This window comes from Panulirus ornatus, chromosome 5, assembly GCF_036320965.1.
Source record: "Panulirus ornatus isolate Po-2019 chromosome 5, ASM3632096v1, whole genome shotgun sequence".
Taxonomy (NCBI): domain Eukaryota; kingdom Metazoa; phylum Arthropoda; class Malacostraca; order Decapoda; family Palinuridae; genus Panulirus; species Panulirus ornatus.
In genome coordinates, this window is record NC_092228.1 from 7,619,796 (window position 1) to 7,632,991 (window position 13,196).

A 13,196-nucleotide genomic window follows, 5' to 3' on the forward strand; every position below is an offset into this window, starting at 1 on the left:
CATAGAGAATCACACACACACACACACACACACACACACACACACACATTACAAACATTAGACCACACTTAGCGAGTCAAACACCTCCCGACCGTCCCAGCTCACAGTCCCCACGTGGGGAAAAGTCCGCTCCTTTCATGTTGTAAAAGCCGCCAGCCAATCATAATATGAAGGTGCAGCCTTGCGTGGGTTGTGAGTGGCTGGTTCGCTGATGGTGTGCGGTCGCTACGACTGAACGGCGATTACGGTAGTCGAGAGCCAATGAGAGCGTGCTTTGGGATCCCACATGGGGTAGTGATTGGTCGACTGGTGTGCCCCGATAATACAAGCGCCTCTTCCCGACGGTGCTGGTCGCGCCATCTGCCGCAAGGTCTCTCTCTCTCTCTCTCTCTCTCTCTCTCTCTCTCTCTCTCTCTCTCTCTCTCTCTCTCTCTCTCTCTCTCTCTCTCTCTCTCTCTCTCTCTCATTTATTGCATGATGGATTTGTATTGATTTTCCTCCGAAAGATATATATATATATATATATATATATATATATATATATATATATATATATATATATATATATATATATATATATATATATATATGTATGTATGTATGTATGTATATATAGATAGATAGATAGATAATAGATAGATAGGTAGATAGGTTCGTTATATACTGGACTGTGAACATCATGAAGTAGGTAACTATATGTTGACTACGCTACCTACTACCATAAGAACAGTAACCCAGTCTCTCCTGCTTAACGGGCGCGGCTGCAACCCTGGGGACGAGGGATCTCCGGTGGCAAGGTGGTTGAGGCGGGGATAGTGCTGTAGTGTCTCTCTCACCCGTCTGATGGGATCCAGGTAATGGTGGTTGTGGAGTGAGAGTCGAGAGCACCTGTGACCGTCATCATACTCAAGGAGTCTTACTTCCGTGCTCGAGGGTCGTACCCTCCTGCACAAAGGTCATAGTGACCTGCTCAAGGGTCGTACCCTCCTGCACAAAGGTCATAGTGACCTTCACAAGGGTCGTACCCTCCTGCTCAAGGGCATAGTGACCTGCTCAGGGGTCGTACCCTCCTGCACAGAGGTCATAGTGACCTTCACAAGGGTCGTACCTTCAAATATCCGGGCAGTAAAGTGGTCGTCTGGCGATGAGGAGCAGTTGAGCTGGAGTATGGCATGTCAAGTCCCGCGACGCATCTGGGGTTAGTTTCTACCTTTCCCTCCTCCTCCTCCTACCCACCTTCCCCCTCCGTTTTCTCTTTCCTCATCTCTTTACACTCTCTCTCTCTCTCTCTCTCTCTCTCTCTCTCTCTCTCTCTCTCTCTCTCTCTCTCTCTCCACTTCTTTTATACTGATTTATTCGTTATTCTTTTCTTTTTCTTTTCTTTTCACTCTTCCGTTCCTCTCCCTCACTCTCGCCTCACCCAAGGCGGGGGAGGGAGCGTCTTGGGTCAGTGTGTGTGTGTGTGTGTGGGGAGGGATATCACCTCTGGCCGCCAGGCCACAGTAAAACCACCATTACTCCCCCGTAAGGAAGTGTGTCGTCCCAGTTTGAACCACCACTAACCATTATAAAAGGAGGGGCTGTTCTCTCTCTCTCTCTCTCTCTCTCTCTCTCTCTCTCTCTCTCTCTCTCTCTCTCTCTCTCTCTCTCTCTCTCTCGGCCTCTTAACGAGTAATGAGTCACGTGACTGGACAACAGTTCGGGAACATTCTCCGTGACGTCACACGGGGCGGTGTTTGATTTTGAGGTCGAGATGTCTGAACGGATTTTTAAATCTTAACTGACTTGCAAAAGTCCAGGACGACGTCGTAAGTGGATATCCCTGATTGGCTGGTTTAAAGCTAGCGATGACGTCATTGTAGGTAGTGTGGCCCATGATTAGATGAACTGAGAAGGTCCTCATGGCCCTCAGGTTGTTGATTGGTTGACGTAAGAATAAGGATGACGTCACTGAGAGGGCCTTCCGGCCGCTAATTGGTTGACATGGGCAACAGCTGTCGTCACCACGAATTTTCTGGCCGTTGATTGGCTGACAGTCCGTCACGCAGACGTCGATATGGAGCAGCGCCAGAAATAGGCCCGATTAATTAATTTCGCCATATAAATTGTTAATTATCTCTTTTTAATAGTTGTTATGGTCCGGTGGAGGGAACAGCTGATGATATGGCCAGTGGAGTGCAGCAGAGGTGAACATGGTTCTTCAGATCCCGAGCCACTGAGAACAGTAACGAACACCACAATAATACTTGCCACCCAATATTGTTCTTCAAAGGTGGCTTGTGTTCTTCTCTCAAGTGGCACCAAGAACACCACTGGCTGTGCGACTTCTCTGTCTGTCTCCCAGGAAACACTCTTCCAGTGGAAAACTGTATTACGATAGTTTTGAGGCAGTATCACGTTTTCTTTCATACTCGATCGCCGTTTCCCGCGTTAGCTCGGTAGCGAGTGATATGCATGTTTGTGTTGTGTGTGTGTGTGTGTGTGTGTGTGTAAGAGAATAACGGTGTGACAAAATCTATCTCAATTATACAATTTTGTGAAATAATCTTCAAACGGCCTTGGCATATTGAAAGCCAGCTGAGCGACATACCTCATACGAGTCTGCTGTTTTTGAATTGTATTTTTCTTTTTGCAGTTGTTTTTGTGTGTGTGCGAGGGTATTCCGCCTGGCGTTCTGGTAGACGTGGTTCAGATGTACTTTACATAAAAGACAATTATCCTCTGACCCGGACGTTGCTATAAAATGTAAACACACTTGACCATGTGTTGTTGTTTTTATTGCACGTCCTTGTGTTGAGTGTTTTGTAAGGATGAACTTAACCAGCAGAGGTATTTCAGGGTTGGGTTGTCTCAGGCGGGTGATGATGGCGACGGAAAAGAATTCTTTAAGTCTCGTGTGTGTGTGTGTGTGTGTGTATGTGTGTGTAGAGAGAGAGAGAGGGGTGATCTCGTCTTAACAGTCTCGTCTGTGTAGAGAGAGGTGATCTCGTCTTAACAGTCTCGTGTGTGTATGTGTGTGTAGAGAGAGAGAGATGATCTCGTCTTAACAGTCTCGTCTGTGTAGAGAGAGATGATCTCGTCTTAACAGTCTCGTGTGTGTGTGTGTAGAGAGAGAGAGAGAGAGAGAGAGAGAGAGAGAGAGAGACAGGTGATCTCGTCTTAACAGTCTCGTGTGTGTGTGTGTGTAGAGAGAGAGAGAGAGAGAGAGAGAGAGAGGTGATCTCGTCTTAACAGTCTCGTCTGTGTGGAGAGGTGATCTCGTCTTAACAGTCTCGTGTGTGTGTGTGTAGAGAGAGAGAGAGAGAGAGAGAGAGAGAGAGGTGATCTCGTCTTAACAGTCTCGTCTGTGTAGAGAGAGGTGATCTCGTCTTAACAGTCTCGCGTGTGTGTGTGTGTGTGTGTAGAGAGAGAGAGAGAGAGAGAGAGAGAGAGAGAGAGAGAGAGAGAGAGAGAGAGGTGATCTCGTCTTAACAGTCTCGTGTGTGTGTGTGTGTGTGTGTGTGTAGAGAGAGAGAGAGAGAGAGAGAGAGAGAGAGAGAGAGAGAGGTGATCTCGTCTTAACAGTCTCGTCTGTGTAGAGAGAGATGATCTCGTCTTAACAGTCTCGTGTGTGTGTGTGTGTGTGTAGAGAGAGAGAGAGAGAGGGGTGATCTCGTCTTAACAGTCTCGTCTGTGTGTATGTAGAGAGAGAGAGAGAGAGAGAGAGAGAGAGAGAGAGAGAGAGAGGTGATCTCGTCTTAACAGTCTCGTGTGTGTGTGTGTGTGTAGAGAGAGAGAGAGAGAGAGAGAGAGAGAGAGAGAGAGAGGTGATCTCGTCTTAACAGTCTCGTGTGTGTGTGTGTGTGTAGAGAGAGAGAGAGAGAGAGAGAGAGACAGGTGATCTCGTTTGCAAACCTGTTAACGCAGAGTCTCTGCCTCGAGATGATAAGGAGTTTCACAAAACAAATGGGAATTGTATGAGTGAAAGAAGCAAAGTGGGAATTGTATGAGTGATAGAAGCAAATTGGGAATTGTATGAGTGATAGAAGCAAATTGGACCTGTTCCTCGCGGAACTCATAATTCTTAATGGTAGTATGGGAGGATCCAAGTGAAGAGTTGGGCGTCACCAACACTCGGGTTCCCCTCATACAAACCTCCCTGGCTTTTCCTACAGCAGAGGGAACCACGTCCCGCCCGTTCTGAGGGCGAGTTTTAAGGGATGTGTTACGTCGTACGTGTAAGGTAATGCGACCCTTCGTTGCGACATTCTATTACGTCGTGGAAGGGATCATGTTGTGGCCTAGGTCGCTCAGGTTTGATAAGAGGACTTGATTCATATTTATTTTTTTCCCCCCCAATAACTCGTCGTACAGGTAATTTATCACGGTGAATGAGATAGTATGTGGTCATGATATAGTGTTTTTTTTTTTTTTTTAAGGGGTGAGGGGGGTTTAATTACTCATCAGCACATGGGAGTAATTACAGGTATTTATACATTTGAGTATGATTTAGTGCCAGTCATTAATATGTACCATATGGCATGGAACTGAATTATATGATTCGAATTAATGAAGGCCTTTATGTTACTGCTGTCAGAGTGTGAGAGAGAGAAAAAAAAACGATTTTGACTTGAAAAAATGCCAGGAACTTTTTGGCCACTTTTGACATTTTTTTTCCCGAAAACTTTTTTTTTTCTTTTTTTTTCGCATGGCAGTTGTTATTGATCACGCTGACTATCGATCGAGGGTCTTCTGGTCGTATTTTTAAATATTTAGTTTCGTCATTAGACCAACGAATAACTTCATGTGAATAATGTATTTCACAGTAATTAGAAATTTGTTCTTCGTGGATAGCATTTCAGAGGAGGTTAATAATTTAAGGTAATAATAAAGACTTTCTTTTTTTTTTTTGTTGGGTTATTTGTCCTGTTATGACGTGAATTACATTTTGGATTATTTGTTTTGTTATGATATGAATTACTTTTTGCCTTAAGAGTATTAAGAACTGTTAAAGCTAATCTTTTTCGTGGTTTCTTTTAATGTTTTCTTAGATACCATTCATAACTATCAGTGATGTTCTTTTGGTATAATTTCATATTTCGATTAATTCATTTGGTGTTCATTCATCGAGTACCGGCAATAACATGTTAATATTTCTCGCTGCTGTTCTCTTTCATCCACATCTAGTTTACTGGAATGTTGTCATGTACGAATCATGAAGCGTTTCCGCTACAGGGAAATCTTTATTTCAGTCTGAAATTTAGATTTCCCTTCAGAAGTCTCTCATCAGGTCCCATCAGGACCAGTAAGGAATTAGGGTCAGATGAGTGACCGGGTTCCACATAATCACTTGTGGAACCCATCTGCTCTCATCTGATGGCGGCGCTACCTCACTAACGCGGGAAGAAGCGAGAATATGCATGTATATGTTACCTGTCATTCTTGGATGTTTTATCGAAATACATTAACATTAAAGGTAATGAATTCATTAATTATTTTTTTGTTTATTTTGATAGATCTCTCCCCAAAATAATACCCTTGGCCATATTTCTCTGACGTTTATATTACTTCCCATAGCTGAGATTTCTGTAGTTCTATTTACCATACACAGTAAGGAATTGTGTGTTGCGAATGTCCAGTTTCGTGTGTATATATATATATATATATATATATATATATATATATATATATATATATATATATATATATATATCTGACGATAGTGGTGCGTATCTAACCCAGGGGTAGATGTATCGCTACATGTGTGACGCAAGTGGTGCGTAGTGTATCTTAATCCCAGGGGGGGGTTAGTCTTTCAGTGTGACGGTCGCGGTGCGTCGCGAACCCAGTGTCGTTGTCGCGCGTACACGCCGTGACGGGTGCTGGTGCGTCACTAACCCTGGCCTGGTCTTTCAGTATATGCGTGTGACGGGTGCTGGTGCGTCACTAACCCTGGCCTGGTCTTTCAGTATATGCGTGACGGTGCTGGTGCTGAACGTCCACTTCCGGTCGCCCCAGACGCACAAGATGGCGCCGTGGGTCAGACGGGTCTTCATCCACATCCTCCCGAGGCTGCTCATCATGAAGCGGCCACAGTACCAACTCAACAAACACAGGTACGTCTCCGCACGGCAAAGGTGCGGGGGAGGGTCGTGCCACCGGTGCCTTCAGCCACGCCCAGCGCTCGTGGGAGGAGGAGGGTTGGTTAGGAGGGGTTTAGTGGACACAGCAGCATAGAGGTGGGTGTTTGGGCAACATAAGGAGGGGGTAGTGGACACAGCAGCATAGGGGGAGGGGGTGTTTGGGCAACATAAGGAGGGGGTAGTGGACACAGCAGCATAGGGGGAGGGGGTGTTTGGGCAACATAAGGAGGGAGTGGGTAGTGGACACAGCAGCAGCAGCATATAGGAGTATGCTCAACAGCGTCATAGGGGGTGTGTGATAGGGCAGTGTAAGGGGGGTTTGAGGGGGCGGGGGTAGTTGACACAACATAGGGGTGTGCTCAAGAACAGCATAGAGGGTGTGTGACTGGGCAGCATAAATGGTTGTTTGAGCATCGTAGGAGTGTGTGTGTGTGTGTCTGGCAGGAGAGGACATGCGTACAGTAGACTTACGCTTCTGTATCAGGCAGAATGGAGCGGGTACGTCTGGCAGGCCAGTATCAGCACGTGCAATACGTATGTCAGAACACTTCTTAGCCCGGCTGATTGTCTATATATATATATATATATATATATATATATATATATATATATATATATATATATATATATATATATATATATATAGAGAGAGAGAGAGAGAGAGAGAGAGAGAGAGATGTATATGTATATATTTCGTACCTTTTCCCAGAGTTATGATATACCCGCCGGAGCAGCAGTATAATTTGTCAGGCCCAAGGAAGGACCCCTGAGGGGAGACGGGGGTGTCAGCGATAGGGAGTGATGGATGCGTGTATAGTGGTGATGGGGAGGTGCCCAGGACTGATGGGATAGAGGGAGGAGGAGAAACTAGAGGGATAGGTGTGATGGGAAGGATAGAACGCAGGAGAGAATATATTGATGGTCAAGAGGAAAATGTTGGTAGCTTTTTTTTTTTTTGTGACGTTTTTCAGAGCAGGAGTGGAACTGGAGGGGGAAAAAATGATAGAGGTGGAAAGAAGGAATATATAGAGATTAGGCAGAGTGGAGAGAGAGAGAGAGAGAGAGAGAGAGAGAGAGAGAGAGAGATGCCTGTCTCGCATCCTAGTATATGACTGCTATCTTTTGATTTTTACCAGTATTCGAGAAGTTATTTTTGTGTATCAGTATGCTTATTCATCTCTCTGTCCTTTCTTCATGTTCGTGTATTCTCGTATAACTCGTTTTTTCTATTGACCTTTTTTCTTCTTTTTTTTTTCATTGAATCTCGTTTACGTATTTTTTTTTTCTTACTGAAACTCGCTTTTATGTGAATTGTTCTTTTTTTTTCTTCATTCTCTGACTATTTTTCTTCGTTTTTCGCTATTCATTGTGTTGTCGACCCTTCCCTTAAGACATGGAGACGTTAAATGGTAAAAAACAGAGGATGATGAACATGGTTTTATAGAGGAGAAGCAGAGTAGGATGATATTCAAGGAACGGTGATGAAGCAAGGGAGACAAACCAAGACTGTCAGACGAGGAAGAGAGACAATATAGCGAAAATTGACAAACCAAGACTGTCAGACGAGAAAGAGAGACAGTATGTAGCGAAAGTTGCTCTCTGGTTGTAACGTAGGCAAAAGCGTTAGGTTCGAACCCTGGGCTACTAGATTGTGAGGTCGTGATGGTGAACTGGTTGCATATGGTTTGATATGATGTGGGGGGTCTAGGTCGTAGATGGTCAAGTGGCTCCGTGTCAGGAGTGTGAGACAGGTCTGTGTGTGTGTGTGTGTGTGTGCGTGTGCGTGTTGATATATTCCTTCAATTATGATGTGAGGTGAGGTGTCAGGGTGTGTTTGTGGGAAGTGCCCCATTAACGGTAATGCCTCGGGATATATTAGGTTATCATGGGTAATTAAGGTGGCGTGAGTGTCCAGACTTTGGTCAATTATGCTGGGAGATTATCCAGGGACTTTGGTGATCCAGCTGGCGAATTACCCAAAGGCGTGGGTGATTTGAGCTGACAGTTTATCCAAGGACTTTGGCAATTAAGCTGGCAAATCGCCCAGGTACTTTGGTAATTAAGCTGGCAAATCATCCAAGTACTTAGATAATTAAGCTGGCAAATTATCGAGGGACTTGGATAAGTAAGCTGGTTCCCCATAGGGTTCAGAGGTAGATTAAGCTTCGGGGGTACAACATGGGAAGATTAGGGTCCCCCCGAGGCAGTAGCTGTGTGTGTGTGGATATAAGAACCCCCAGGCTGTGTTACCGGACTCTTCCTGCTTGAGCTTACACCGCTTAGAAAAAAAAAGAGTCAATTTTAGTCGGGGATATATCACTGGGAAAGGACAGATTCGTCAAGGAACTTCTCTCACTCCAGAGGAGGCTACATTCCCCTGCTGCTGGAAGCAGCGCAGCCTTGGGCTGCAGGGGACCTTCTAGAAAGGTCCAGGGCACACACACACACACACACACACACACACACACACACACACACACACACACACACACACCGGGACTCTGTCATAGAAGTTGGTCCTGAGGTCATAGACGACACAACCCCTCATAGACGACACAACCTCTCATAGACGACACAACCTCTCATAGACGACACAACCTCTCATAGACGACACAACCTCTCATAGACGACACAACCTCTCATAGACGACACAACCTCTCATAGACGACACAACCTCTCATAGACGACACAACCTCTCATAGACGACACAACCTCTCATAGACGACACAACCTCTCATAGACGACACAACCTCTCATAGACGACACAACCTCACATAGACGACACAACCTCTCATAGACGACACAACCCCTCATAGACGACACAACCCCTCATAGACGACACAACCTCTCATAGACGACACAACCCCTCATAGACGACACAACTCCTCATAGACGACACAACCTCTCATAGACGACACAACCCCTCATAGACGACACAACCCCTCATAGACGACACAACCCCTCATAGACGACACAACCCCTCATAGACGACACAACCCCTCATAGACGACACAACCTCTCATAGACGACACAACCCCTCATAGACGACACAACCCCTCATAGACGACACAACCCCTCATAGACGACACAACCCCTCATAGACGACACAACCCCTCATAGGGTGAGGTGAATCATTCGTAGACCCAACTTAGGCTTCTCTCAGTGTGCTGTTGTGTGCTTCTTGGTGTCATCCCTGCACCGCCAGTAAAGGCTGTAGCTTTTTTTTTTTTTTTTTTTATTTTGCACATCTGCAGTACGAGTTACGTTGGAGGGTTGGGGGTGTGGGTGTTCAGTTGGCTGGGCACACGCCTGGCTGCTGATAAATGTTTTTTGCAGCTGTTGCTAGGTATATATATACATATAAGTATATACATATATATTTCTTTTTTTCTTTGCAGTGTTAGATGTTTTGCAGTTGTTATTTAAAGTTGTACAGTAACTGGGGTGTTAACCAGAGTATGTTTAAAGTTTTTCAGGCCCCTTTTTCTTCTGGTTTTATTTTTAGATTTTTATTTTTTCCCCATAAAGAGGAAGAAAAAAAATCTGGCCATGTGTATAAGCCATTCTAAACTTTTCCCAATGAATGAGTTTCGTCATTGACATTCACGAAAAAAGATGATCATGGGGAAATTACAGGAGCGATCTCTGAACCTGGCATGAGAGTTTACATTTCACAAATACATTCAAAATTTAATGCTTGACAAATAATGGCCATGCCAGGTGCAGTGAGAGTTAATTAACCTATAATAAAAATTTACACACAAAAGATCACAGCCTATTTATTAATTTCTTAGCTCAAAAGTCTCTCTGAAAGTTACAACAGAGAGTAATTAACTCGATGAAGCACATAGGGAAAGCTTTGGGGTTTGGCCTTTGAAAGAACTCTTTAAAATTGCTCTGGTAGCACTGAGCTGTGGAGGTTGCCACAGTGATGCTGTGGTAGCTATAAGCTGTGTGGGGTTGCCATAGTGATGCTGTGGTAGCTATAAGCTGTGTGGGGTTGCCATAGCCAAGCTGTGGTACCTCTTAAGCTTTGGGGGTTGCCATAGCCATGCTGTGGTACCTCTTAAGCTGTGGGAGGTTGCCATAGCCATGCTGTGGTACCTCTTAAGCTGTGGGAGGTTGCCAAAGTGATGCTGTGGTGCCTCTTAAGCTGTGGGAGGTTGCCATAGTGATGCTGTGGTAGCTCTTAAGCTGTAGAGGTTGCCATAGTGATGCTGTGGTAGCTCTAAGTTGGGTTGGTTGCCAGTGATGCTGTGGTAGGACTGAGCTGTGAAGGTTGCCACAGTTATGCTATGGTATCTCGCAAACTGTGAAGGTTGCCATAGTGGTGCTACGGTAACTCGAGCTTTAGAAGTTGCCATAATGATGCTGTGGTTGCCGTAGCGATGCTGTGGTAACTATCAGCTGGGAAGGTTGCCATAGTGGTGTGGTACCCCTTAAGCTGCGGAGGTTGCCATGGTGATGCTATGGTAGCTCTGAATTGTGGAAGTTGCCATAGTGACGTGGTACCTCTTAAGCTGTGGAGTTTGCCAGCGTGATGCTGTGGTACCTCTAAGCTGTGCAGTTTCCCATAATGCTGTTGTGGTAGCGCTAGGCAAGGTCAGTTACCATGGCATGCTGTGGTAGCCCCTAAGCTTTGGAGGTTGCCATAGCGATGCAGTGGTAGCTAAGCTGTAGAGGTTGCCAAAGTGATATGGTAGCTTTAAGCTGTGGAGGTTGCCATAGTGGTGCTGTGGTAGCTCTTAAGCTGTGGAGATTGCCATAGTGGTGCTGTGGTAGCTCTTAAGCTGTGGAGGTTGCCATAGTGGTGCTGTGGTAACTCCAAAGCTGTGGAGGCTGCCATAGCCCTGCTGTGTTAAGCTCTTTGAGCTGTGGAGGCTGCCATAGCCCTGCTGTGTTAAGCTCTTTGAGCTGTGGAGGTCGCCATGGTGATGCTGTGGTGGCTGTGAACGCTGTGGTAGCGCTGAGGCTAGGCTGCCAGAGTGTTGCTGCTGTGGCATTTAAGCTTTGGTGATTGCCATAGGTGTTAATTTGATGGCACCTAGCCGGGTCATTGCCATATTGTTGCACCCTCCCCACCCTACTACCTCAAGTGCTCCGTAAGCATTTCCTTGCGAGAGACAACCAATCAGACCTTTTTAAACAAGAGGAGGGGAAAACATTCCATTGGGGTATTTACACTTCAAAATGAGATGCCTTTGTTTTCTCTCTCTCAAGCAGATACCCCTCGCTTATGTATAATCAGTGTGGGGGGGGGGGGGCTAAATCACATTCAAGTGGTGGCCTTTACTCCACCCACTGCCTGGGCCGAATCCAGGACTCTGTCCTTTTGTCGCGGGTAGGGCAACAACATGGCAAGACCCCGACGGGTAACTGTATTAAATGTATACTTGTTGAAACATATTAGTTAATGACCCCTCTCTACCCACACCCCTCACCCATTTCCCTACCATTACCCTGATCATCACCTTGAACCCCCACCCTCCCCCTCCCCCCCATTGGTGATGCCAGCCCTCTTGTTCATAAATTTACACTTTGTTTATTTACCCATTCCTCATTATCGATACGTAGACTCGGATCTGTATTCTGAGCTCTTCCTCAATCATTTCTTCTTTTTTTCTGGCTAAAGACTTAGTGTATCAAATACCCTAGAATTGGCATTAAGCTCTGTGTTTCCTTATGAATATATATATATATATATATATATATATATATATATATATATATATATATATATATATATATATATATATATAAATGAGGGAACGTTTTATCTAAATTCTTCATATATTTAACTTTGCTCCAACATTTTTCAACGTCTCTCCGTATAAATTGACACGTTCTGCCTAGAGAGTATCTGTATGTTCACAGTTGCACATGCTTTATTCTGAACTGAGTTGATTTAATGAATGAATTATTATCTTTACATGAAGTCAGGATTGTCACATGTTCATAGGTCCTTATGAATTCTTCCTCATGACCTCAAGCTTCAGAGTATAAGATTATCTTTGAATTAGATATTAAGATTACTTCCCCATGATATTCATGGAAGCATGCAGAATTTTTCTTTTTTTATTTATATCAATTCAGTATGTACACTTCTATCCTTGAGGTATATTATTTTCATCCCCAAGTCTTCACTTGTTCCTCCATGTTATCATTTTTTTTTCTTCAGTCATTTTCTTATGAACGATTTTCATGAATGCGAAATTTACATTCTCAAACGTGTTTCTTTTGTCACTGATGATTCTTTTCGTGTGATTTATATGGTGTTACTTATTTCTTCATTCGTTATTATTTCATGAAGCACTATTAATTCTAGAACAAATCCTCAATTATATTCAAATGTATATTGTTGTGCATTGTATTAACCATTAACCAGATTGTATATAAGGAGGGTTGTGACATTAGAGTACTTAAGAACTAATAACAAACTGTTCTTCCATATATGTTCTATATATATATATATATATGCTTTCCCAACACTAAAACACCAAGGTTTTCTTGAGGGGTTTACCTTAACAAAAGACTACAGCTGTTAGCATGCTCTTGCTTTTCTTTTTCTTTTATTTTTCGTCACCACATCTGGTTATTTATTTAACCTTTGACAATATATACGTATATGATTGGTGAGTAACTCAAAAGAGGTGCAGAACCAGTTACAAGTATATTGCCATGAAAATGGTCAAAAGTCGGTAGATGATAATCCATGTCAGCATGATTACACAAAAAGCCACAAAAAAATACACGTAGTAAATTGGAGCCATGATATGATGGCTTGTAACCAGTTACCAGTAAATTGCATGGACAGACTCGTGCTGAAATTAGCCACATTATAGTGGACGAGGGGCTCCCGTCACCCAACCACCACAACTCCAGAAAGACAACTATAACACCGCAGACCCACACATTGGTGAAGTAGGTAGCTTGAAGTGGCCAATGAATTTGCCACTAACGCTGATTTCCATCGGTCCAGGAGAAATAATGGGGTCAGACCAGTGTTAGTAATACAGCTGTATTCGCTCAATCGCCGCTACTTAAAACAGCGCATCGGGAACATCAAACTTTTAC

At 44.2% G+C, this 13,196-nt stretch overlaps 1 protein-coding gene across 6 annotated transcripts in view; it reads left to right on the forward strand.

The window, feature by feature from the left end:
- Positions 1–13,196, forward strand: part of LOC139747840 (acetylcholine receptor subunit alpha-like) — a 331,403-nt gene that overhangs the window by 290,440 nt on the left and 27,767 nt on the right. For all 6 annotated transcript variants that reach the window (XM_071660369.1, XM_071660367.1, XM_071660368.1 and 3 more), the window contains exon 8: positions 5,949–6,095. In XM_071660369.1, the coding sequence (XP_071516470.1) occupies positions 5,949–6,095 (147 nt within the window). The remainder of the gene's footprint in view (positions 1–5,948; positions 6,096–13,196) is intronic.